The sequence below is a fragment of the Martes martes genome, assembly GCF_963455335.1.
Source record: "Martes martes genome assembly, chromosome: 2".
In the NCBI taxonomy this organism is placed as follows: domain Eukaryota; kingdom Metazoa; phylum Chordata; class Mammalia; order Carnivora; family Mustelidae; genus Martes; species Martes martes.
This window is the reverse complement of record NC_137889.1, coordinates 56,609,582-56,636,459: the sequence shown is the minus strand read 5'-3', so window position 1 is coordinate 56,636,459 and position 26,878 is coordinate 56,609,582. Positions and strand designations below refer to the sequence as shown.

Sequence of the window (26,878 nt, the reverse complement as noted above, 5' to 3'; positions counted from 1 at the left end):
TTACAATTTGACTTTTTTTTATATTCTAATTTTCCTCTTTTGTTAATATTTTTAAAAAGCACAAATGAAAAAATGAAGAATTCTTTCCAGATCAATTTAAGGCTTCCCACCAAATGGAAACAAAAGAGGCCTTACACAATATCATATGTGATAATTGTATACCTTTCACGGCCTTAAAATGACAGAACGAATCATTTTTGCCGGTCACTGATTTAAGTATTGTGCCTTTAAATTGATGTCTTATTCTTTTTGCTACTATGCTGAGTTTTATTATTACTGATGTTCTTTGATTACATAAATGGAAATCTCCTTTACTTTGCATTAGAATTTCCTATTCTTACAGAATTATTGGGGTAGATTTTTGTTTTGTCCTGTTTTGCTTTATCCCAGGAAACAAATGTGATTCTTAGCAGGTGAATGCTAAAATGGCACGTAGTCAGCCTTCAAGTACCTTTTCCAGCCATCTGAGTTTCAAACAGCCAGCCTTTTGGCTCCTAGAAGGCGCTGATAAGTTAGGGGCAAGGACAGGGGACAGGGAGAGAAACCAAAGAGGAGGAGGGTTTTCTATGCCTTTGCTTTTGGTAAATTTGTTTTGTTCGATACAAATAATCGGATAGGAAGAATGATTGCTTTGCGGGTTTTTTTGATGGTTGGTTTTCATTTTGTTTCTAGATTTGTTTCATTTGATTGTTGAATTTTCCCTCTCCTGGTGCAAAAGTCACCAGAGAGTTTTGCATGAGGAAACATGACAGTACTTAATGAAACTCAGCACCTAAGGGCATAAGGCAGTTGAAGGTTTTGTTTGTTTGTTTGTGTTTTTTGTTTTGTTTTGTTTTGTTTTGATCTTTCAATCAGCACCAATCCCATAAATGATCTACACTTGGTGTAAGGTATAAAACTTTTTTTTTCTTTTGGAGTGGAGACAACTCCTCCTTCTCCACCCTATGAACCATAGTGTGGGATTTTTTTTCAATACTGTTTCTTATGTGTAAAAAACAAAAGAAAAGTTTTCTTTTTGTTTTTACTTACAAAACATAGAGAATATCTTTGTATACATACAGCGACTGGAAAGAAAGCTTATCTGAAGGGGTTGTGACTTATTCTTTTCTTTTTTTTTTTTTTTTTTTGTAGCATTGGTGGTTGTGATGGTGGTGGTGGTGGTTTTGTGTTTTGGGGGAAGGGAGGGTTATATTTCTTGTGAGCGGTGTTTACCGCAAACCAAACTTAAGGTCCCCTTCTCAACTTGGGTCAAGATGCTCTTAGAGTGAAGACTCATACTGTAGCAACTCATAGAGGAGCGGTCCGTCTCGATACCGAATGCCTACTGCGGTGGGAGTGACATACTGCAGAATGTTAATAGTCCTTCTCAACCTCCTGTCTACAAAATGAGCATCCCAAGCTGGATATCTCTTTCTTGGCATGTCAATCTTAATGAGGGGCCCTTCTGGGTAGAAAGGACGCCCCGGCGGGGTAGGCCCCATGGGTCTCACTTGGAAAACGGGCAAGCAAGTGTCAGCCGTGAGATCCTCCTGTTGTTCCGTTACGGCTCTGGTAGGCGTGACCTGGGTCCCCCGGTACCCAGGGGTCTGAGGTGCCATGGGCTCAACATCGGGGGGCAAAGGGATGCCCCAGAGCAGCTCGGCACAACAGGAGCTGGCAAAAATCTTAGCTCGCGGCCCCATGGGATGCAGCACACCATAATATAAGAGCATCAATGCGATCCCAGCCACAAAGCTAATAAAGACACAACACAGTGCTGGCACCGCATAGGAGTCAGTGGTCTCCGGGTCTCTGTAAAAATACCAAAGGAACGTCAAGGCAGCATTCTCGGTCAAGACTATCATGTAATATGCAAACATTCGATATCGAGTCCGCCCTTCCTTGACGTTAAACCAGCAGAAAATGTACACAATCCCTACCACCATGTTGAAGAGGATCTCCTCCCACTTGGACATGCAGAAGTCTGTTCCGCCATGGATGATCCAGAAGGCCATGGCGCACCAGTGAACCACCACGAAGATCCCGAAGTAGAGCTGGAATATGGAAGCAAAGAGGGCAAAAGAGATAACTCTGGATGAGATGGTGAAGAGGCGCCAGAAGAGGTGGATGAGGGCCCCTCTGTAGCTCATACTCTTCTTGTCGTCCCTGGAGTCCCGCAGCAGCTTGTGATAGGAGGCTAGCACCCAAGCCAGGGACATCAGGGAAGTCGCAGAGGAGACACCTGCCGGAAAGACACAAACCCACACAGTCAAAACCTTGGACATCAAGCTCTGGGCACGGTGGGGCTGCCAGCCAAGGAGACGCCCACACACACAGCGGTCTAAAGGAGGAGGGAGAAAGAAACACACAATCAGGAATGGGATTTCAACGTCATAGCTGTTCCCTAAGCTGACAACTGACATTTTACATTTCACAACCCAGTCCGGAACTCCTGGGGACCTACCACTCAAGACTAAGGCAGAGGCTGATGTGCCTCACCAAGGAAGCCGAGAACTGGGGCCACCATGATGATTCACTGCAGTTGCTGTGGGTCGGCAGGCATGTGTTCAGTTTTAAGGAATCACGAGCTTGTGGGGATCCTTGTTACACACGTGTGTGTGGCCAGGGTTGGTGGCCCTGTCACCAGCAGCCTGTGCTCTCAGAGGAGCCCACAGAAGGGATAACCAGTGGTGAAACCCGATAGTTTGCTCACTGCCCCAAGTTCTACCACTATCCGCCTCTGGGAAAGCACTGGAGTCTCTATTACTTTTTCATTGGCTCACCCATGGCTCTGAACTGAGGCTTTTGCATTTAGCTTCTCCATCCCCTGACTATGGCCACCCTGACCAAGGGTCCTGGGGTATTCTGTCTGTTTCGGTGGTTGCCTTTCTCACTCATTCTTGTCTCCCTCATTCTTGTCCAATTTTTGTTGCTTTCTCCAACCCACCATTCTGCTCAAAGTTCTCTGAGGCCTTGACTTGGGAAGTCCGTCCTTGTCTCATCTCTGTCCTGACTCAACAGCACTGTTGTTCATGCTTCGAGAATGCCTTTTCTGCTCACCCTCCTCTGCTCATCATTCCCTGCATTTCTCCTCAGCAGGCAAGTGAATGTGTCTGATCCCAAATCATACTTCAATTGCTATAGAGCAATTTTATTTATAATGCTGCCTATGTTGCCTATTGAATTTCTGTAACTCAATCAAATTCAACACAATAAATAGTTACCAGAGTTTCTCCAAATCCACCTACAAGAAACCAATTATTAGGCAAGTGTTACCATATGACCCCCTCTAAAGCAAGATTCCCCATCACCCCTCGATACCCCCACGTATTTTCGCCATCCATCCAAAGGCTCTTTTGTTTTGCCTTTCTCTCCAGATTTCAGAACTAAACACAACTAAATTCAGCTGGAGTCCTGAATACTGTTCCTTTGGTACCCATCTCCTTACTGGGTTCCCTCCCTTGCACTACAGCTCAATTCCCTACAACGTTCTTCCAGGCTGAAGTCAAAGTTAGATCATCAACCTCTCTCAGCTCAAAGGTCCAGGTGCTTGCCCATCAAGAGACTCATTCAACTGCTCCAGCCCTGTAGCCTTGGATATGTCTTTCCTTGGGAACCTGCTCATCCTCCCTCTCCCTTCCAAGCCCCAGGAGAGAGTCAAAGTCCCCTGTCATTTTACAGTCTCCCTGCATTCACTTTCCTCACCCACCTCACTCACATGCTCCCAACATCTCACAGACACTCAGGTTTACAGCTTGCAAAATGATAGAGAGCAATAATAAAAACCATTACGTCGGTGTGAACATAGAAAAACGTCCAGACTGTTAACTGTTAAAATGAGTACGTATGGCTTTTGTAAATAATAGTAACCACAGTTGACAATAAACAGGGAAGAAACCATCCCAATTCCTCCATAGAAGCCAATCTTGAGAACATCTAATACATTTCCTCTCACCTTTCTGGAAAATCCTGAACATGGTACTTGATGTATCCTTCCCTGCCCCTTGTACACACAGGGCATTTCCACCAGCATCTGCTGAGGCTGTGCATGCTCTGTGACCATGTCACAATGGTCATGCTAACCTTTCAGAGCCTCCTGAGTTTGTGTTGGCTGGTGGTGGGGTGGAAAGGGAGGGGAACAGGTCTTCTTGGGAGTCATGTGATTTAGGCTGTGGGTTTCCAGAGGGCAGGGAATGTGCCATCCTCTTGGTAGTCTGTGCCAGGCTTTTTGCTGATCCTTTCCTTTACCATAGGAAAGCTCCTCTTAAATGTCTTTGTGACATCAGCCCTCTCCTGGTGAACTCATTTCTTTGATGTTAATAATCTTGGTGGTGTCGCTGACCTTTAATAATCAGACGGGAGTTCTACAGAAGCTGAATGGGAAGAAGGCGTGATTTTTTTGTTCCATCTAATAAATCAAAATGTATTACTTCCCTGGTTCTAAGAAAAACAAGAGTGCCAAGCTCATGAAGTAAGAAAAAGCAGCTTAGCTTTTGCCAGAGCATGGTCTAATTCAGGCTTATTCTGAGTGTGCTTTTGAACAGACTTGGCAGACAGAAGCAGGACAGCCCCTCAGCCTTCACTGTGCTGGCCATGATATTCTGTGTGTTGTGATATTCACCCTCTCCATATCAAATATAAATAAGTAGGAATTCATCTCCAGCAATCACACATAGCCAAGCCAGGTACAATTTTTCATCATTATTCCATCTTCTGGGTTACCTATGGCATGTCCAGATCTGTTGCTGTGGTTTTTGAGGGCCGATGTTCTGCTCCTGCCTCACCCTTCATGAAGTGTTACAGAAACTGTTTCCCTCGGAGAAGACCTGTACACTGCCTTGGTTCTTGGTTAATGCTTCCAGAACTGCTCTCTAGAGTTCGGCATGAATGTCCCCTAAGCATCAGAAGACATTAATGTGAATTACAAGGAGGGCTTGGGACAGAGTCACATGGAAGACAGATCTGAGTGCTTGGCTATGGTCCTGCTGGCCAGCTGATGCCCAGCCCCACTCTCACCTCTCTGCCTGTCTGTTCCCAACTTGATATATTGTATATCACCAAACAGTCAATCCATAGGAAGCTTCATGGACCACCCCCTTCAACCCACTCATTCAACAGGTTGCAGAAGTACAAGGGCTTGGGTTCCTTGCTCAAGATTACCCTGGGGACCACTGACAGTACAGCTATCAATTAGGCCCACGGTACAGCTCTCTGCCATCTGGATCATGCTGGTTCAGACTCTCCACTCTTTCTGCACCCTGTCACTTGATCAGCTCAGCTCTCCAGAGACCCACCAGGTAGCCCCTTTCCTGAGGTCATTTGTGGTGAAGGCCATCAGCCTTCTCTAATTGTATATGTTTGCTGTAACACCAGGCTGTTGGTCCCTGAGGGCCTTGAATGCCAGGCCACATGCTTGGCATTGTGCAAATGCTCCAAGTTAGAGCAGAAAGGGAAAGGGGAAAGTTTTGACATGTGCCCTGTGTACAAGGTGACCAGGGCAGAGGCCCTGTCCAGGACTGGAAAAAGTGCATTTGTCTGGAGCCTCTTCTCAGAGCCAGAGCAGGGTGAGCAGGGACAGGAAGGAACATGAGTGGGGACATCATGCCATGTTGAACCTGCTCCACTCACTCTGCCAGAAGCATCAACAGAGATGATCCTATGGAGAGGGAGGAATGTCTGGAGGGGGCTAATTCTAATTCACCACATTCACCAAAGAACTCCCTGTTCTATGCAAAGTTGTAGACACATTTTAGGGGGTCCAGAGTTAGAGCTGCTGAAGGGCTGAGTACATCCTACAGTGGAGACCAAAATACCAGGCCCACTTTAGATCCCATTTCGGAGTTGGGTTTCTCACTGGATGTTCAACAGAGGGTAACACTTGCCCTCTGGGGGCTCAAGAACCAGTGGTACCAGGCATTAGATGATACATTTGTTTTCAACTCGCCTCCAGGAAACTTGTCTGGATCCCATCTATGACGTTGGCACACTTGTTATGCTTGGTCAATGGATCAAATGTCCCATGATTTGCCAGCTTTGCATCATTTCCCTGGACAAAACCTGTGGCCTCCCCCACCACAGGACTATAAGTGCATCTTGTCCTCTAAGGACTGTCAGCAGAAGGTGCTTCAGGGCAGCCATCTAACTGGGGGCTCAACTGGGGCAGGGGAGGGGGTGCCCCAGACGAATGTGTTCCCTAAAGAGTAGCTGACTGTCCCAGAGAACACCGCATGATTCACTGAGCATGTACCTGCATTATCTTATTTTGAAGAACCTTGTGATGTAGGTACTTACTACGGGCTGAACAGTGTCATTCTTCCCACTAAAAAGTTCATATGTTGAAGCTATAGTCCCTAGGGCCTCAGAATGGGACTGTATTTGGAGACAGGGTCTTTAAAAGGGTGATTAAGTTAAATGACATAATTAGAGAGGGCCCTAATCCAATCTGACTTTGCTCTTATAAGAAAAGGGGATTTGGATACACAGAGATATCAGGGATGCACTCACACAGAGGAAAGACCACGTGAGGACACAGGGAGGAGGCAGTCATCTGCAAGCCAACGAGAGAGGCCTCCGGAGAAGTCGCCTCCGCCTTGATCCTAGACTTCCAGCCTCCATAATGGCAAGGAAATAAAGGTCTGTTTTTTCAGTCACCCAGTCTGTGCTACTTCATCACAGCAGCCCTAGCAAACTAGTACAGTGCTCTAATTCCCATTTTTTAGAAGAAGAAACTTCAGATATTTTTCAGAAATCATATGTCCGTCAGGAAGTAGAGTCAGGATTCAAATTCAGAGTCTGACTCCAGGGGCCCTGAAAGCAACCACTATACTAACGGGCCCCCCAGACATGGCCTTAGAAGAGGCTGGGTGAGGGGAGAGGAAAGAAAGTTGAGGCATTTTAGATATGGAGGATTTGAATCTTTTGCTAGGGGACTGGGTATCTGAGAGAGGCCCTTGATTTTGGAGCTACAAACCAAATTTGCATTCTAGTCCACCTTCCTCAGGAGAGTAGCATTCAAGCCACAAAGAAAGAGGTGACTCCAGTAGAATTAACTGAGATTGGTTTGCCTCTGTCAAGTGATTAATCTTCAAAGGCCTGCAGTGTATTCCATTCTAGAGGGAAGAAGGCAAGGTTTTCCCTCACTGCTGTGGCTCACTCGGAAGATTTCTGTCATGCGTGAGATCAACCCAAAAGTCAATGCATTATCCTGGCCAAGACCCAAGCCCAGGGGAGCTGGCTTCGGAAGAGGACTTGTGGCCCCTTGTGCGATTCTCAGACAGGCCTGGGAGCATTTACGATTTGCTCCCACTATGGTTCAATCACTTTCTAGATTCCAAAGATCAGACTGGAAATTGTTAAACAGTTCACGTTCAGCTGTGACAAGTTCTGGGCAGTGACCTTCACGGCTTGCTCACTTTTCCTGGTGCAGACCAGGAGACGGGGCTTGCAGCTGGCCCACTGAGCCCAGCCTCACCTACTGGGAAGATGCTAAACTGGAGCCTCCTCAGGGGTCACTCCCCTTGAGAAAAGCTCGGGAGAGGGGCCCTCAGGTTCTGATCACTGGACCCAGGGTTTAAGATTTCCAGAAATGGAATGGCCATATCTATGACTAATGTAACAGAGCATGAGGGGCCACAATCTGCAGTTGGACACCCCTTACCGAGGAGCGGTAGCCATCAGGAAATTTGGTGGTGCCAGTGCAATATCCAAGGATCACTCTCAGCTGAACTGTTGCCAGTTGGGGAACAAAACAAAAAAATGTGAGTGTGGATATCCCATTGCTTGAGAAGCATAGTAACATGGTGTCTGGGGAAGGACAGGACTCTAAAATTGGAGGGCAAGGGGGAGACGAAGTGGAAGAATCCAAAGGAAAGATGCAATGCAGTGGGAGGGATCAGGGTACAGCCACCAGGGTGAGGTAGGGAAGCTGAGATATGACAAGCCCAAAGCAAGGCCATGACCACGGCTGGGCTGCACCAAGGAGCCAGCAAGTGGGAGCTCCAACACGCCAGCAGAAAGGGAAGCTGAAGGAGAAACCAGACACTACGGTATCTCAGGGGAGAACGTAGCATGTGGGTTTGAGGAGTACCCTGAGAACCCCCAAGGGTATCTAGAGATGGCCATGAAATGAAGTTAACAGCCGGACCTTGTTCTGCAGAGTGGTAAGTGCACGCCCAGCTCTGTTACCAGTTGCTGTCCCCCACCTTTCTATCACAAGGTCTTAGTACCACCACTAAATCACATGTTGGAAAAACACTTGGACGAGGGATTCAATGGGGCACTGAGCACAAGGTGGAGCAGGGTAGGAAGAGTCAGCTGCACAGACTTCCAGCTCCCTCACCAGTGGCTCCCTCACATCAGCATATAACCACAGTCAAGTTCTTCCAGTCTTACAAAGACTAGATCGTCCTTGGACCCCCGCAGATTCCGCTAGTGAGATCCCATCTCCCTTTCTCTTCCCCTCCAAACTCCTCAAGGGTAATCTCCTTGTTCCCTTAACTCCCTCCCCTTTACTCCTGAACCCAACCCCCACGGAGAGCTCTTTTTGAAGTCCTCAACCAATTCCTTCATGTACTGTGTAGACGGCCTGTCTCTCCTGACACTGTGTGACATTTGGCATTCGGATCCACTTTGTTCTTCCTCACACTTGACCATTAGCTACTGCCCTACTTATGCCATCCTTTCTTTGCTGGGCTATTATCCCCATTTTTCAGGTAAGGAAACTGAGCCTGAAGTTGAAAGACTTCAATGTGGCCGTAGCCACGTTCTGACATTACATACTCACCTAATTTGTGTGGTATGGTACCTGTAGAGATTCCCCAAGCCAAGAAACATGCTCAATTGGCTATTTGTCCACATGCATGTCAAAGTCAACATCTCCCTCTTTTAACTCTCACCTCTTCCCTAAAGCTAATATTAGGGGAACTCAACCATCTATTCTTCAAATCATCCTTGTGTATTTTCCCCACACTGAGCTCCTGGTATCTTGGTGGTTCTTCACTTTCCCCCATCCGACTTCCCCTACCTTCCAACATTTTTTTAAAAATCTCAGTCTTTTCTTGGAAATGCTCCCAGGAAAAAGACATAGCAGCTGTGTGCACAGTTCTCAAAAGATTCCTGCCTGTCTCCTGTCCTCACCTCCACCCAGGAGACACAACAAGGGAGCACCTGGTACAAAGTTACTTTCCTATTCAGGCAATGGGGAGAAGGAAACTAGCATCACAGATGCCACCTATGAGCCAGGCCCAAAGATGTTGAGTAATTTGGCCAAAGTTACACGGGTAGTAAGCAAGAGAGCTAACAATGGAACCTGGGATTATCTCACTCCTCATCCGTGATCGATGTGCCTGAGCCAGCTTATCCTGACTTGTGAGATCCAACTGTGAAATCTACAAGAATTTTGTGGGCTATCCAATGTCAAGTTGGGGGCTTGAAATAGGTGTGGTGGGAATATTTACAAATTTCTACTTTAACAAATCAGGGGGCCCCCAATTCTGCTACAATCTGGTTGTTAGCATTTACCGGCACACCACTTGTCAGGATCTACTGTCCTTCTTGAAAAACTTAGTGGGCCTCATTGCAAATTAGCCATAAGGCTGTCCTCCATATTCCAACACCATACTTCTAGGCAAAACAACACACTATTGGCTATCAGTCAGAATAATACTTAGTAAGTTTTATGTGAAAGCAACAAAGAAACCAATCCCCTTTTTAAACTTTCAAAACAATATGCTCACAGTAAATCACTGATGGTCTGACAGTCTTCTTTGAGCCTCAGGCTTTTGCAAGATTTGACATCCTCATTTTGGTCACATTTCTGTGTTTGGAGAGGGTGTGATCCCCACAGGAGGTTTCCACATGGGGGTAACCTCAAGACACCCTTGATATTTCCAAACTGACCCTTAGTGAGGGTCCAAACAGAAGATGGCATCCACCATCTGTGGATGGCACCCTTGGGGCAGACAAATGTGTGTGGCTGAGTCAATGTGGAAAAACCCAAGGGCAATTGAAGTGGCCTGGTGTAAACAGAGGGCGGGAAGACTGGAGGGTCTCAGGAAAGCTGACATCTGAGAAACCATACCATACCCTGAAGAAAAAGCTCTTTAACATCAGGGAGATGGATCAAGGGGAACAGAATTTGGCCACTACATAGGTAGTCTGTGTTGTAGAATGTCATCTTCCCACGGTTTTTGCAAATATCTCTTTATTGGCTCTGTATCCAGGCTGATCATTATCTGCTAATCGCTAATAAAAATTCAATAATAATGATCTCTCTTCTCTACTGAACAGCTACCATGGCCCAGACCCTAGGCTGAGCACGTGACACAAAGTAACTCAGTTATTCTTCCCCGCAAATTTATCTGAAGTAACGGCTTATTTGAAGATGGAGAGACTAAGGCTCACAGGCTAACGATCTTTTCCATTATCAAGTAGTTAAGAAATCACAGAAGAAGGGTTTGAATGCAGGCCTGCCTAGCTTCCAAACTCAGAGTCCTTTTGTAAACACTAGGGGAAGTGTGTCTCCTCACCCAAAACCACAGATTGATGAATTAGCATTCAGATTTATATATCAATTCCTTATCAGTTTGGTTACTGTGTGGCAGCCCTCTGATCCTCTCTGTGAGCACTGACAAGGTCAAATTTGTGGTCCTGCCAAACTGAGGACCCACCCCTGGAAGGCCCTGAACACCCAGTATGCGTGGAAGTGTATCTCTCATCCATCTCCCTTGCCTGGGCTGCTGGAGTGGCCTCCTAGCTCATTTCCCTGCATCTGCTCTTGTCCCAAAAGTCTATTCACAATCCAGCCAAATTGACTAAGCTACAGTATGCCCTGCTGTGTGGCCTCCCAGGCATGGTGGGCTGGGTCACTGATTTTCTGTGCCTTTCCCATGGGAAGATATGCCTTCCTGCTTTGTTGAACTCAAGTTCGGTCTGTGACTGGCTCTGACCAGGGACACTGAGCACAAATACGTGTGTCACTTCCAGGCAGAAGGCCATGTTCTCCCATGCTCCGAGAACAAGCTGCTTCACCAGTGACCTGTGACAGACATGCCACCAGCAGAAAGTGAATCATTTCTGGTTTTAAGGCACCAGAATTGATTGAGTATTCCACATTGCGGCATGGCCAGCCTCTCCTGACTGATGTGTCATCTTATACAGGGTTAACACCATGGTGGGTCCTTTCAAGGGCCTTCAGGACCCCCCATAATACAGCCTGGGAGCAACAAGTGTAATCGGTCAGTTCCCTGCTCATGCCCTTCAGTAACTCCCTTCCCCAGTGGGTGCAGATCTAAGTTCTTTTCATCGTGTCAGGCTTTTATGCATCGTGTCAGGCTGTAGGACCCAGCTCCTTGCCAGGGGTCTGGGGTGCTAGTCATTGTCACCTCCCTCCAGCTCCTGGCACTCCCTCAGCCCCAGATGTGCTCCAGGCTACCTCCCAACTCAGGGCATAAGCACTTGCTCTTCCTCTGCCTCAAACACCCTTCCCCCAGATATCCAAGTGCTTCACTGAGCCCTTGACTCAGAGACCAGCTTCCCAGCTGGCATCCCTCACCGCCACACTAAAAAACTGATCCTCCTGCCTCCGCCTCTCCCCGCCCCATGTCTCCTCCCACTTTCCATGCTTTGTTTTCTACCTTAGCCTTTCCCCTACCACCTTGGTAGACTTTTACTTTTACTTCATTCCTTTTTTTTTTTTTTTTTGGAGGTAGATATGTTCCAAGGGCAGCCATTTGGTCTGGTCCTTCTGAAACTACGCACAAAATTGTGCAGGTAAAAAAAAATTGCATGGGTATTTTTCTCATAAAAAAAGCTATCTGATTCCCAAGTGAGCCCATAGGGAAAGGGGCCAATGACCCCATCAGTCATCACAACCGCCCACCTCTAGCCCTTAATGTGGGACAGGGCAATTCCCTGGGAGCCAACATGTATGCCTTTGTCCCTCAGGAAGAAATCCTCGAGGGTAGAAGAGACAAATGAAGACGAACTAACATTTATGGTTCCCCATGTATCAGGCATTATACCACATACTTTACTTGTGTTACTTCATTTAGTCCTGACAATAATCCCTTGAAATGTCTATTGGCGACCCATTTTACACACGAGAAAACCAAGGCTCAAGGAGGTAAGAGGATGTGCCCAAGGTTACTGCATCAAGCATGTCCTTTTATTCTCCTGCTTTGACTCTGGCACCTTGCTGACCCTCCAAGGAAGAGCAAGAAATGGGTGCCTTTCCCATGCAAACCAACCCACCAAGAGGGGGCCAGATTCAGCCCACAACATGCAACATCATCCATAAGAGCAGAGCAAAAGTCCTCAACAGGGATGATTTTGCCCCCACCCTCACTGGGGACATTAGGTAATGTCATCACACCAGGTGTGAGTGCTACTGGTGTTTAGTGGGTAGGGGTCAGGGGTGTTGCTAAACTTTCTGTAATGCACAGGACAGCACCCCCTCCACAGCCCCAGATCTTTTAATGATGAGGTTAAGAAGCCCTGTGATTGGGTATTCCTACTTCCTCAATATTTTCAGTAAGTCAAAAACCAAACCGAGAACGTGGGTGTGTCTAATAGCTGGAGATTGAAGCTTTCTAAAGAGTTCTTCCTGAGGAGTGACTATCCTTGAAGAGGCCCGTGGGGTGCAGACACAGTGTGACATCAGGAGAGGCTGTGGGAATAGCATCTCTGGGGTCTGATATCTGCAGGATGCGTCTCTTCTGAGCAGCACACATCAGGGGCTCACGGCTGCTCTGGGGTCATGGTGGATAACACAGGAAGGTAGCAGCGGTCCCCTTAAGGAGCTTCAAGGTCAAGCACTGATATTTAAAGGACCCAACAGAGGAAAACTAAAGCCAACCCTCTGTTCACTTGTCTCCTCTTTCTAAGATGCTGTCAGAGCTATCAAAATACTATCTTCACAGCCAGCTGGAGAAAGACAAACTTTAGAGATTCTAGAACAAATGTCAACCACTCAGCTGGTGTGGTGCAGGACTCACAGACGCCTGGATCCTGGCTGGCCTGGAGCACACAGTGAAGAAGGCCATCTGCTCTCACTGGAAAGCTCCAGTAAATCCCTTCTCCTTGAGGAGCAAATGGCCAACCAGGCTCAAAACCCTGATACTCCCAGAGTGAGTGTATTTTAACCCAGGTTGAGATGCCCTGGAAAGGACAGAGGCCTTGGTACAAACAGATCTGGCCTTATTTTACTGTTTGTGAACCTTGGCTAAAGATGTGGATTTGGAATATTTAATGAATTGTGAGTATAAAACATATAGGCACATCTTTGATATATATACATACTATACAATATATTCATATATCTCTGTATAGTGTGTGTATTCCCATACATCTATAGAGAGAGAATGAATATATGTAGTGTATAGATACATACTGAATACCCATTGAGTATTTTGTGGTGCCAAATGTGTGCCTTCATGATGGTCATGTCAACAATCCTGAGCCTCACGACAGAGGTCAAAGTACTCTAGAAATTCTAAAATGCCTCATGTGCACTAGTTCATCTTAAGTTTTAATATTACTGATATTGAAATGGATTAGCAGTCAAGTCAGAGGGAGCAGAAAGCCTCAACCTAGAGGGGGAATGGCTTTGAGAGACTGCTCTGCTCAGCTTCCCGGCATTGTTTTCCCTCTGTTTTGGGTTGGTAAAATCTAGGCTTCAAGTTTTTGAGTTTTGCCATGGGGTGTCAAGATGCTGTTCCTGGCCTGTTTGGAATAGTATAGGATGAGACCATACCTCTCGAGGCAAAAGCAAAGTTCACTGCAGCCTCCTCGTCCTGTCTCCTGCCCCTTCAGAAATGTGATGATTCAGGGCTTGCGGGCTTTGTGTAGGAGGGGACTTGGAAAGTTATAGTCATTTAGAAGCTGATAAAATCTTCTCTTTGAAGACTTGTTTATTTGAGAGAAAGAGAGAGAGAGAGAGAGCATGAGTGGGAGGGGAGAAGGTGAGGGAGAGAGAAACTCAAGCAGACACTACACTACTCAAGCATGGAGCCCGATGTGGGGCTCAATCTCACGACCCTGAGACCACGGCCTGAACCAAAACCAAGAATTGGAAGTTCAACCAACTATGCCACCCTGGCACCCCAAACTGATAAAATCTTTTTAAAAGGCTAGGAGTCAGAGTGGATCCTGTCTCCCATGGAGTGAGATATGATATGGTTGTCAAAGCCCTAGAAATTCTGCCAGCCAAAATGGTCTTGGGTTCCCTTACCTGGGGCGACCAAGGTCCTGAAGACGACCGACCTTGATCAACTAGAACTGGACTGTGGGCATTCTGGCCTCATGGCCACTGCTCTCCGCTCAACTGTGCTAGCCATGCTTCCAGACGGAGCTGTGACAGAAGCTCAGGAAGGGCAAGGAGCAGAGGTGGGTCTCAGATACTGTTTAGTCCCACAGCCGCTCAGGTGAGCAGAAAAGCAGGACCGCTGAGCAGGTGAGTGGCTGTGTGCCCATGTGGGGCTGACCCTGGAGTGGTCCTGGCCCCTGAGCTCACCTTCTCAGTGGTCAATGGCCCTAGTCAAGAAAAGCCTTCCAGGGAAAATGGTGTCCAATCAGAGCCTTGCTGAGGATGGCAGCAGTGTGTGCCTTTCTTGGCTGGCAGTGGAAATACCAGCCTCCATTGTCGGAGGGCCTCCCATGTGTGGAGAACAAATGCATTTCACTTACTCCTGACAAAACCCCTCTGAGGCAGGAGTTATTAGCTGTGCTCTACAAATGGGAACCCCGAGGCTCAAAGAGGTGAAGGCCTTGTAGGAGAGGCTGCAGAGCAGGTGTGTGAAGCCAGGCATGGGAATTCCACACTGGGAGCTTTCTACAGGGCCAAACAGGACACAGCAACTTTTCTTCCAGGGGACGGTCCCAGGACATGAACATGCAGACAAGCAGAAAAGGACTCAAAGCTCTGGGCTGTCACTGGTGAAGGCTGAAAGATGAAAGGAACGTGGGGGCCCCCAGGTTTGTCACAGGGGGACAGATTTTCCAGCCGGCAGCCTTCTTAGCTCTAGGGTCTGGCGGGCAGCCTGGGGCATGTGGAGCCTGAACACCCAAGAAGGTCTAGAATTCATTGAGGCCTCAGCTCTCCTCTGGTCAGCTTTGGACCCATCCTTACCTCAGGTTGGCCCTAGAGTGAATGCCACACCCTAGAACTCCTCTTGATGTCCTGACCAGCCTCACACCTCCAGCTGGGTCCAGAATCGAATGGGGTCCTGGGGGTAAATTTTACAGATGAACAAGTTGAGGCCCTCAGAGAGGGCGATTCATCCATAACCACGCAGGATGTGGAACAGCCGAGGGGGGTCACCTCCCAGGGTTTCCTTCCCCGGGGTCTCTGCCCTTCTGTTCCCCTCCCCAGTGGTAAGACATGTGAGACCCAGGAAGGCATTGTTCGTGGAGCTTTCTTTCCTCGGGAATCTTAAGGAATAGAAAAGATCTTTTGAAGATCATTTCACTGCGGTCTTTCCTGGAGCTCCAAAGTTCCCGCGATCATCTCTAATGTGAATGTCAAGGCTAATTAAAGATCGCTACTGCCCCAATTTCACTGAGATTTCCCCCCCCCTTCTCTTCCTTAGAGTCATAAGCTATCAGGGCTGAAAGGGTCTTCAGGGGTTCTTCCTATCCTCATTCATAGTAGCCAGGCCCAGAGAAGACGAGGTTGCAGGGATCTGACCGGAATCCAGCAGGGCATTCTAGCACAGTGGACTCCCCACCCAGTGCTCCTTCTGCCAGCCTTTGCCCTCTGCAGAGAAGCTGGAGGAAGACCTTACAGGGGAGCAGCTTTAAGAGGGGCGAAGTGTCTTTGTGGGACAATGAAAATGTTCTCAGGTGAGTTGTAGTGATGGTAACAACTCTGCAAATATACGAAAGCCAGTGACTTGGGGTGCCTGGGTGGCTCAGGTGGTTAAGCATCTGCCTTTGGCTCAGGTCATGATTCCAGAGTCCTGGGATGGAGCCCTGCATCAGGTTCCCTGCTCAGCGGAGAGTCTGCTTCTCCCTCCCCCTGTTCATGTATGTGCACTCTCTCTCTGCCTCTCAAATAAATAAATAACTAAATAATATTTGAAAAAAATAAAGCCAGTGAGTTGCACATTTCAAGCGGATGGATTGAATGGTATGTAAATTGTATCTCAATAAAGCTATTTAAATAAATAAGTGCTAGGCCAGGCTAAGCTACGGAAGCAGCCGAGAGACCCATCTCAGCCTCCCTGCCACTCCTCAGACACCAGAAGCATTCTCTCAGCTCAAGGCCTTGCTCTTGGCTGCCCTCTCTTCCTGGCACACTTGCTTCCAAAATCTGCAGGGCTGGCTCCCTCCCATCCTCACATCTTTGCTCAGAGGTCACCTTGTCCAGGAAACCTTTCCCAGTCGCCTTACTGAAAACTGCCCACAGCTCTGCTCCCCTCCCGTCTCTCTTCCCACTTTCATCGCTCTCCTGAGAGCCTCTTGTCTGCTAACACAGGAAATAAGATAATTGTTTTGTTCCTTGTTTGCCTCTCCCTGCAAGAACTGTAAGCTCCGTGAGGGCAGGACTTTCTTCTCTCTGTTTTGTCTATGACTGTATCTGCCCCCAGCTCCTAGAACCCTGCTTGGCGCATTGTAGGTGCTTAATAAATAGTTACCAAATCGGTGAACAAGGGGCCCCATTACAGTTACTGCTCAGGCTTCTGAATGTGCATTTCCCTGCAGGATGGTCCTGGACAACCTGTGCAAGCTCAGGAAGCCTTGTCTGGACGGCCCTCTGTGTTTGGGCGTTGGACGCACAAACATTTCCAGTTTGGCCCATTGCTGTTGCATTGGTGGTAACTATAATGAAATCGATTTAGCTTGCCTTTCTCATATTTGTCCTGTTGCTTTAAGAACTCTCCTTTGTGTGCACATACCGTATTTTCTTTTGCACTTGAAAATTTGAGTTTAAGAGGCTGGATTTCACATGTAGTATTCCTACTATGATTAAAAATAGAGAAAAGAATCCTGCCTCTCTTTCCTCTTGCCAGTTGTTAGGGGCCATCTCAGCCAGGGCCTCGGAGCCATGTGCAGATAAGCTGGAATGTGCAGAGGAAGAGTGGAGGTCTCTGCTGAAAATTCTTGCAAATTCTGTTTAAAAGTACACAGTTTTAAAGTGCTATTGAACAAGGAGCCATGGGTAGCTGACGTAGGACCGTACCTTGGAGTTGGCTGGTCAGGGAACACTGTGTGCAGATAAAAGTAGCTGTCACATAGGAGAGAAGGAGGGTGATGCCTCAGAGCTGGAGAACACAGGAAACAGAGCTGGAGAGGGGGAAAGCACTGGCTACTCCCACCACCATGGGGGAAATGGGAGAGGCCAAGTCTGTGTTCCAGCCGGAGAAGGCAGTCATGCCCGTGCACCTCTCTATCTTTCAATTGTAGGTGAGGAAGATACAGATGGCCAGGAGAAAGGAGGGAACAGGGGATTGCACATCTTTTCCTTTCTTTACCTGCTCCCAGCTAAGCCACAGACAAGTGATATGCAGCCTGGAAATTGACATCAAAGGCTGGAAGACCTCTGTACTGACTTGGTCTGAAACCCTGGAGCAGCTCTTGGAGATGGGCGACTCCAGCTCAGCAAGGGAGTGAGCTAGTGAGAAGGGCTCTGTCCACTGGTAAGGGCTGGGGGCATGGAGGCTCCCTGTGACTCTGGATGAGTGATTCGTTACCTGCAACAAATGCAATGAATCAATTGTGTGTGTGTGTTTTTTTTAAGACTTTATTTACTTGCAAGAGAGAGAAAGAGCATGAATTCAAGCAAGGAGGGACAGAGGGAGATGGAGAAAGAATCTGAAGCTGACTCCATACTGAGCGCAGAGCCTGATGAGAGCCTCCATCCTATGACCATGAGATCATGACTCAAAGAGCCAAAACCAGGAGTCAGATGCTCAGCCGGCTGCACCACCCAGATGCCCCCAGATTGGCTGTTTTAATGGCAAGTTTTACTTCTTGGTAATGAGAAAACTGAGTAGGAAATTCATAGCTCTAGTGCTCAGATCTGTCACCTTTGGGTCACCTGACCAGTTTACCATCCCTTTCCACGTGGCATCTTCACCTTTCAACCAGAATCCTAAATGATCAAGGAATTAATTTTTGTGTCCCAGACACTGGGAGTGACAGCTAATGTCCATAGGAGCAGGGCTGGAAAGAGACCAGAATGCATTTTTTACATAAGAAAAAAGGAATCTCCCAAGAAGAGGGACATGGAAGTCTTCCACTGTGAGAGGAGGAGGCAGGGGTGGGCTGTTGAAGTCATCCAACAGCTACGGACCCGCCCCCAGGGCCTTCCTTTTTCCTGAGAGCCCAGACTGGAAGGGCAAGTCTCTTGACCTCTCTTGACCTCACATGGAAGGGCAAGCTGACCAAGGAGATCGATGTCTGAGAAGTTTCCTCCAGGATGAATTTTGTCCTCACTAGGGAAGGGAGGAAGGGCTTTGGGGGCTGACAGCTGAAGACAAAGGCACAGAGAGTTTAGCTCAAAAGGAGCAGAGAAACGTGCCTTTGTGAATCGCTTGGATGCTATCAGGACTCTGGCTAGAAAAAGAAGGACAATGTGAAGCTAAAGTGCAAGGCGCTGGAGAGGCTTTGATGCAAGAGGACCCAGCAAGTGAAGTTAAGAAAGAAGACTATTAGGGAGGTTGACACCAAAGACACAGAAAGCAAAGGCCCTCATTAGATCTTAGAACTCAGTGTCTGAAGGCAGGGTTTAATACTTCTCATGCTTCCTCATCTTAGTAAAGATGCTGGGTTTTATATAACTTTGGTGCTGGATATGGCGGTTACTGATGGCTAGGTCGGGGGGCAGGAAGAACTACCCGGGTGAAGCTTGGTATTTGAACTCCAGGCTGCAGATGCCATGCTACCATCTCAGCTGCAGGCCTGGTGCAGCAGGAAGAGGAGCTTCTTCTGAGAGCCTTCCTTGCTGTGTGACCTTGGGCAACTTACCCCTCTGCGCTTCAGCTTCCCACATGTTAAACAAGGAGGGTGGGTTAGACAGCCTGGTCAACCTCTTCAGTTCAAAGGTCCCATTGCTTTAAATCCCTTTGGACACTGAAGTCGTGAGATTCAAGTGTTTCGACACCAGAGGTGCCTTTATGTGGACCTCTGCCAGCATCTGCCTGACTGCCACTCACAGGGTACTGGGGCACCTATAAAGTTTTGCATGGTGGAGTGTCACCTGTGAGAACAAGTCAGATCTGCTTCTGATCCTCTCTGAGAGAACCCCTTGTCCTCGGGAGAATCATGTCTTCTGTGGGTGCTCCCTGAGCAGGAGTGGTTCTGTGCTCGGAGGTGGCTCCACCTTCAAGTTCCAGCCTCAGCCCTTGTGGTCATCTGAAGTTTCTGGTCCCATCCGGGGGCTTCCAGTCTTGTCCTCTATCTGAGTTAGAGGATCGAGGGGAACACATCTGGCTCAGAGGGTATCTGGGGATGCCTGGGATTTTCTCTGAGAGTTCCTAGAGTGACCTAAGAAGACAGAAGGCACTTGCACCTTGAGCAGGTGCCAAATGGGTAAGTACCAAATCTCTCACTAACTGGGTAAGCAACCCACTTATGTCTGGCCAAACTCTCTTGGTCTCCAGGGTCGGAATAGAAACTAACCCCAAGGAAAGGCCAGTTAAAAGGCTATATGTCTTTATCACTAATAGGTGTTTAGGGGAGCAGGAGGGTCCCATATCCTCACCCCTTGGTCAGCCAAGCTTAGCTCCATAGTAAGACAGCAAGGCTTCTCTTTGTATGCTTAGCAGAGGTGGCTTGCACAAAATGCTCTGGAAATCTAAGAATATTTTCAAAAAGCCAATCCCTGGACAGAGATTTCAGGGACAAGAAGCGGAAGCATCATCTTCTGACCTTGTCAGTATAATTGCATCTAAAATACACACACACAAACATACACACTGGAGCTGATGTGTCCACAGTGCATATCAGCTTCTGCTCCCTCCCTGCATCAGTAACCACTTCCTGCAGAACCCACCTAAGTCTGTCTCTTCAAGACTCAGACACAACCATCCCTGCTTAGGACACAGCCACTGGAGCCCAACTATGCAGACAAAGATCCTGCTGTATCAGTTACAAGCCTAGTGGCTGCCTCATGCTGTTACTTAAAGTCTCTGGACCTCAGTTTCATCATCTGTGGGATGAAATGGGAATAATAAAAAGTATCTACTCATAGGGCTGCCATGGGACCTTAATGGGTGAATCCATATAAAGCTCTTGAACTAGTCTCTGGCCCATAATTGAGCTCCCCAAAAGTCCTAACCAGCATTGATAGCATCACCCTCATCATTGCTGCTGCCCTGCACACTTGCCACAATACACCCCATGTTCTCGGCACCCATGACCACTCACTCCCTGCCTGCTCCTTGCTCTCCCAGGCCTCCCAATCTCTTGGCACTTATAGTTCCCCTGTCTACAAGAGCCACCCAAACTTCTTTCAGGCAAGCTCCTATTCCTCCATCAAGACCCAGATCAAATACTACCTCTTCTGTCAGGCCCCCAGAAGCAGTTACAGATCCCTTCTCTGTACATACAGCTATCATGGAATTTAAAAATTGCTGCATCAGACATAAACTCCTGAAGGGCAGATGTCTTTGCAAGCACGTTCCCAACACACCCCCTGGGCCACAGCAGGTGCCTGACAAGTGGGAGTGGTGTGATACCAAAAGAAAGTGGTCATCAGAGCCCTACGTATCGGATAACTCCTCAATGTGGGCTTAAATAAAAAAGGCAGACCTGGAGGCTATGAGGGTGTAAGTGTCCCGCCCCCACCCCGGCCCCTGCCTATGTTCATGTGGAAGTGTCAGAAAAATGCAGAGGTAAGGAAAAGTGATAGAGCTGCTAATTCTTGATCCAATGCCCCAAACCTGTTCCCCCACAGAGTCTCTTCTATCTCAACACACCCAGTTAGAAACCATCACCTCACCCTTCTAACACTGTGGACACCAGCTCTACCAAGTCCTATTGGTTCACTTTCCAGAATGGCCCCCAAATTTGTGCACTTAGCATCATTTCCCAAATGCTCTCTCCCCCATAATTTATCCCTGGATCTCTTGGCTCAGCATCTGCTCTCTTCCCTGAACAGCAGGAAGGGGGGGGGTCATCTTTAAATGCAGGTCTGATCCTAGAGCTTTCCTATGTAACTTCCCACTGCGCTTGGCATCAAATCAAGCTCCTTGCAGGACCCCATTGCCCCTGCCTGATCAGACCCCTGACTTCTCCATCATCCCCCTGATATCACTTTCCTCCCCCCACATCCACCACCACCAACAACCTTAGCTATGCTGGGTCCTTTCACGTTCTGGAACAAGCCAGGGTTTTCCTGCCTCAGGACATTTGCATATGCTGTTCCCACTGCCTGGGAAGCTGTTCCTGCCCTTCCCATAGTTGGTTCCTTTCCTTCATTTATACTCAGCCTAAATGTCAACTCTTTGGAGAGTCTTTCTCTGACACTCTTGCCCAAGGGAGGCTCTCTCCGCCCCCTGCACATTATCTGAGGTCTCAGCACCAGATTCGTTTGCTTCAAAGCACTTAACCTATGCCATCGGTCTCATTGATTTTGTCCTTTCTACTCAGAGAAACGGGAGACCTATGAGGGCAGGGACTACATCTGTTGTGTTCCCTGTTGCCCCTCCACACATGGTATGGCACCCAAATGAATGCATTTTTGTTGAATGGCAGATGGCATCAAGTACCCAGCACATGCCAAACAAGCTGCCGTATGAGTGTATGTGTAGCTCATTAGACCTTCACAACAACCCCCAAAAGTACTTACTATTCACACTTTACAGATCCAGAAGCCAGTTAGGAAATGAACTTGTCTTATGCTGTAAAGTCAGTAAGTGGTAGAGGTGGGAGTGACACTCGGTCTCACTTTTTCTGCCATGCCAACTGCTCTCCAAACCCCCTCACTGCCTATAATATGGCCAAGCTTTCAGCAGACACAACCAGCCTCACCACCAGCATAAATGGCATGCTAGCATAACAGGCTCCCTTCATATCTTTATTTTTACCTTTGCTCAAACTTTCAAGACATCAGATTAAAGAAGACCCTGCTGAGGTGCTCACATGACTCTGGAATAATATTTGTATGGTTGTTGATTATTATTGTATTTTTCACTTGCGTGTGGTCTTTTGGGGAAATTGGATACAATCTGTCTTGCAGGCTGCATACCGCACTGTTAAGCCAGCCAACGTGAGGACCACAATGTGGGGATGGGAAAGGTTGGAAGAGGTTGGCACGGGGCAAGATCAAGGGAAAACTCGCCTACTAAAGTGATCATGGCAGTGATCTCCTACCCACCTACTAGAATTAACAGTGTAAATGGACAGGTGTTATCAAAGCCCACCAAAGCAAGGCCAGTTAGCCATGGATCCCACCAGCCCAGCTTGTAGTCCAATTCAGAATGTGTATCTACAATTAAAATCTCCACCACCACCAACAAAATAGCCAGATGTGGCCCATGACATTGGTCATTGGTCATGCCATCAAAGGTTCATAATGGTAGGTACTGATATTATCCCTATTTCAGAGAAAGGAAAACTGAGGAACAGAATGGCTCAGTAACTTCCAAAAGGTCAGAGCTGTCAAATAGGATGGGCGTCACCTCTATCTTTCTACACTGCCTTGCGGCAAGCATTCCCATGGCTGGAAGACTCCAGGTTACCATGTCCCTTCTAAATTTGCAGACTTTCTTTCCCCTTCTCCAATTTCTAATATTTAAACTGATTTTCTTTATTTTTATTATTTCTTTTAAAAAAGATTTTATTATTTATTTGACAGAGACACAGTGAGAGAGGGAACACAAGCAGGGGAAGTGGGAGAGGGAGAAGCAGGCTTGCTGCTGAGCAGGGAGCTCGATGTGGGGCTTGATCCCAGGACCCTGGGATCGTGACCCTAGCCCAAGGCAGACGCTTAACAGACTGAGCCACTCAGGTGCCCCTAAACTGATTTTCTTTATTATGTCTACATTTCATACAGCCTTTTATGGGAAAAGAGAAGGAAGGCATCTATTTCTAAACAAAATGGTCCAGTGATGAGCAGTTAAGTAAGAGGGCAATGCCACACCCAATGCAGTCTGTGCTCAGTGCTGGTGAGTTTCCTTCTTTCCCATCAACCCAGCTACTGCTGCAGACCCCATCGTTGTCTTGAGAAATCACAGTCTAACACAAAGATTGCCACTGACCTTTGTTTAGCCCAGCAGTTCCCAAATACACTTAACCATGGGAGCCTATCTTGAGAGACACCTATTCCACTTGCCAAACGAATGTGGGGAAACGCTTACCTGACCTCTGAGGGATCCACTGGCTCTAAAAGAGGGGTGTGGGGGGGATAGAGCCAGGGGAGCTTCCCCAGGGAGGAAGCCCCACAGCAGCATGACCCTTGCCATTCCAGCTTTTCCCCCAGGTCACCCCTCGCAGCCTGGCTTCGAGCCCAGTCCCTGGCCTTGGGCTTCAGGGACTTGCCCCACCCCCCATCCCAGGCTCCCACATCAAGAGGGCTCTTGGAGAACAACATCTGCTGTCCCTTGAGTTTCCAGAGATTTCCCATTCTGCTTCTCTCTGTTTATAATCTGAGAAACGATCACAGAAAGGACAGGCTGAGCAAGGAGGCTGTGACACAGACGACCCATGGAGCCAAAGGGGATGGCAGGGGCGACTCTCCCTAGGATCTGACGCACGCCACTCACCGCCAGCCTCTGGAAATGACAAACTCACACCCTTAGGTGCCCTTGGAGCTTGACAATTTACAAAGTGGTCCACGTGCATTACATTCCTGCATCTCCCCTAACTCTTAGGTATCATTGCCATCTTTCCCATGATATCAAATGGAAGAGGAGGTCTTGCAAAGGGGAAGGGCAATGTCCAAAATCACAGCAGGGCGTAAGTGATGACCAGGATCTTTGTCTGGGACACATGACCTATTGGGAGCTCTTCCCTGGCATCCCCCGCCACCTTCCCCATCCATTTGGGGGTGCCACGGTGTGGTCAAGAGTCCAAGAAGGATAACTTGGCTGTCCTGGTGATACAGAGGGGTTGGGGGGAAGTTTGATACTGACACAGCAAAGGACGGTTTAGATGGGGGTCTCAGACTGCAACAGAGCTGGAAATGGAAAACTCAGATGGGAGAGAGAGGAGCCCTCCCCAGCCACAGCACGTCCCCCCCCTGCAATCTGCTCCCTAGAGCATGTTTCCCTGGGCTGGGGAGCTGCAGCCTGGGGATCAGAGGGCAGCAGGTGTGGAGGCTTCAGCAGAAGGCACAGTCACTGTGCCCATCCCTGGACACCTCAGCCACCACCAGGGGTCCATGAGGGCTCCCTCAAGGCTTGCAGAGCAAGGACGTGTGTGTCAGCCCTTGTGACACTGGCTCTGCTCCAGAATCTATCACCGAGCGATTCTCTTGGTCCTGAAACAAACGGTGTTCTCTGAATGCTGCACACTTTCCTCCAAGGTCTGGAGAAACAGGGACTCCCAGGGCCTCAGCGTGGGCAGTCACACCAGTTCACTGCCCAAGCAGATGGCCTGGCTCTGGACTCTGAAGACAGGGTCCCTACATTCCCTAGTCTTCCTGATGTCAGTGGCAGTATGTGTGTGCATGTGAATGGGAGTCTACCCAAAAAAGAAGGGACAGACCAGATGGACTGTCAGCCCTGCCGCCCTCAGTGTGGCTACTTGCTTAGTGTCCAGATACCCCAGTGGAGCAAGCTAGCTATTTAGCTCTTTCCAGCCCTTCTGCGGGACAGGTCCCTGGTGCTGCAGACTTGGGTGGGGCCCTGGCTCCAGCCAGGAGCCACTGGCTGGGTGAGACCTCCTCCAAGAGTGGGTGCTGCTCCTCAGAGTTCCCCACTTCCCCCCGACTTCTTGTTTCTGTGAGACCTAGGGAGGACTGCTGCCAGTGTTCTGAGGGACAGAGGGAGCTGGCCTGAGGCCTCTTTCCCTTGGGGACATTTCCAGCTGGGACTGTCCTGGACTGGGATGGGCAGGAGGCTTCAGCTGGGAGGCAAGTTCCCAGAGCATGGGGGACTCTGTTGGCAGCACAGTTGGATTCAGGACTAGGTTCCTGAGCTCTGAATGTCAGGATCGAGTTCACTGGCCTGAACCTTTGGCTGGCCTTTGAATTAAACTCCATTTTTGCATAAGTGACTAGGGGCATGCAGATTGCAAAGGGCCAGCCAATCTGGAAAAGGTAAGGAGGCAAAGCTGTTCCGTGAAGGCCAGAGCTTGGCTACCCTCGGCAGACCACGTGGGGTAAAGGCAGCAGAGGGCACCCACTGGAGAGTGCTCTGCAGATGTTCAGGAACATGGTGGCACTAAGGGTCCATTGGCGCACCTAGAGGAGCTGTGGGGTCCAGAGCTGAGGACCCATAGGGCCAGGAGGTGGGGCCAGGGAGAGGTGGGGTATGGACAGCAGCTGTCTTCCTACCCCAGGTCATACAAGCTCATGTCCTCTGGAGTCAGGAACCTCTGCACTGAGTCTCCTCAGCAGCTCTCTGCTTGAATATTCATAGTGACAGCAAACTCACTACCTCTTGAGACATTCTTTCCATCGTGGATGGCTCCTGCTATTTGAAATGTCTGTCACATGTTGAATCAATAACACTCTCCCTGTAGCTCCCTCCATCTTTTTGGGATGACCATCTTCCTCCTGACGTCCCTTCAAATGTTGGGTTTCATGCATCCCAAGTCTTCCTCAGATTAAATGTTCCAAGTGTCCCCCGCATGATGCAACCTTCAGCCCCTCCTCTCCTAGACCTTCCCCCCTGCTGAGCTCCAGTTCCCCTGAAATATGCTCTGAGACACAGCCACGGCGCTCGTAGTCTGTCTGACCATCGATGGTGTGAGACTCTGCCTTGTCCCACATAATCTAAACTCAAAAGAGCTTCTCAGGTGGTGCCTAGAGGATTCCACTGCTGTAGAGGTCAGTGCTGTCTGACTGGGCTCTGGGGGATTCTGGGGCTCCTTGGAGACCATCTGGGGCCACAGGGGGCATGAAGGGGGTGGGCCCAGTGGGGGGGTGGTGCACCTGGCTCTGGTCCTGCCACTCCTACCTAACTAGAACAAAACTATTTGAGCATGTTTTAAAATGGAGCTGCTCCATAAACTTGGGTTTGAAGCAAGAGCACCAGAGCTTAAAAATGTCCAAAACATTGGATCGCCTAACATGCATTGCCTAACGTGATTTAGTCTTCTGTCACATGCCATCCCTAGGCCATCTCCCCACTCCCATGGATGTGCAAACACCTCAGCTCAGCCCAGCACCAAAGAAAAGGGGCCATTACCCCAGATTGGGAGACCCAGGGCACTCCATCCTTCTGCTCCCATGGACATCTGAGCCCCTGGCTCTGCTCTGTTTGTAGGAACATAGTGGTCATGAGCAGGTGCAGTGGGCTTGCACACGGGTGTGGAGAATCCCTGTACCACTCACATGCTCTCAGTGTGGGCTGGGTGAGCATCACATGATAGGGACTCAGGGATCGGGACAGGCAATGCCCACGTGGTGTGCAGGTACTGAGTGTGCAGGAGGCAGGCACCAGGTGGACCCCAGCTGGAGGGTGGGGCCCTGTCTCAGCCCACAATAAGGTCATTTCCCCAGCCTCCTGGTTGGGGGTGTGGGGGACACTCACAGGGCAGCGTCTCAGCGCTGTTCTTCTGGATCATTATGCAGAGCTGTAGCACCAGTTGGGGCGCGCTCTCCAGGAAGGTCTCGAGGAGGCGCAACATGTTGACGTCTGCATATTCGTACATCATAGCCCAGTAGAAGCGTCGCTGGTGTTCCTTCTGCCGCTGGCTCTGAATTCCCAGGTACATGGTGCGGATATACCTGCCGAGAGAATAAGACAGAGCACAGAGGGCATGGGTAGGGGCAGGGAATGTAGGAGGGTCACAT

At 48.7% G+C, this 26,878-nt stretch overlaps 1 protein-coding gene across 1 annotated transcript; it reads right to left on the bottom strand.

Annotated features, from left to right (window-relative positions):
* Positions 1-26,726, bottom strand: LOC308338979 (XK-related protein 6). The gene is made up of 2 exons (XM_080797355.1): positions 26,616-26,726; positions 1-2,221 (listed from the first exon to the last, which is right to left on the bottom strand). Exons 1-2 carry the CDS (start codon positions 26,710-26,712, stop codon positions 1,260-1,262), a joined length of 1,059 nt encoding a protein of 352 aa, XP_080653481.1. The 5' UTR covers positions 26,713-26,726; the 3' UTR covers positions 1-1,259.
* Between the last annotated feature and the right edge of the window lie 152 nt (positions 26,727-26,878).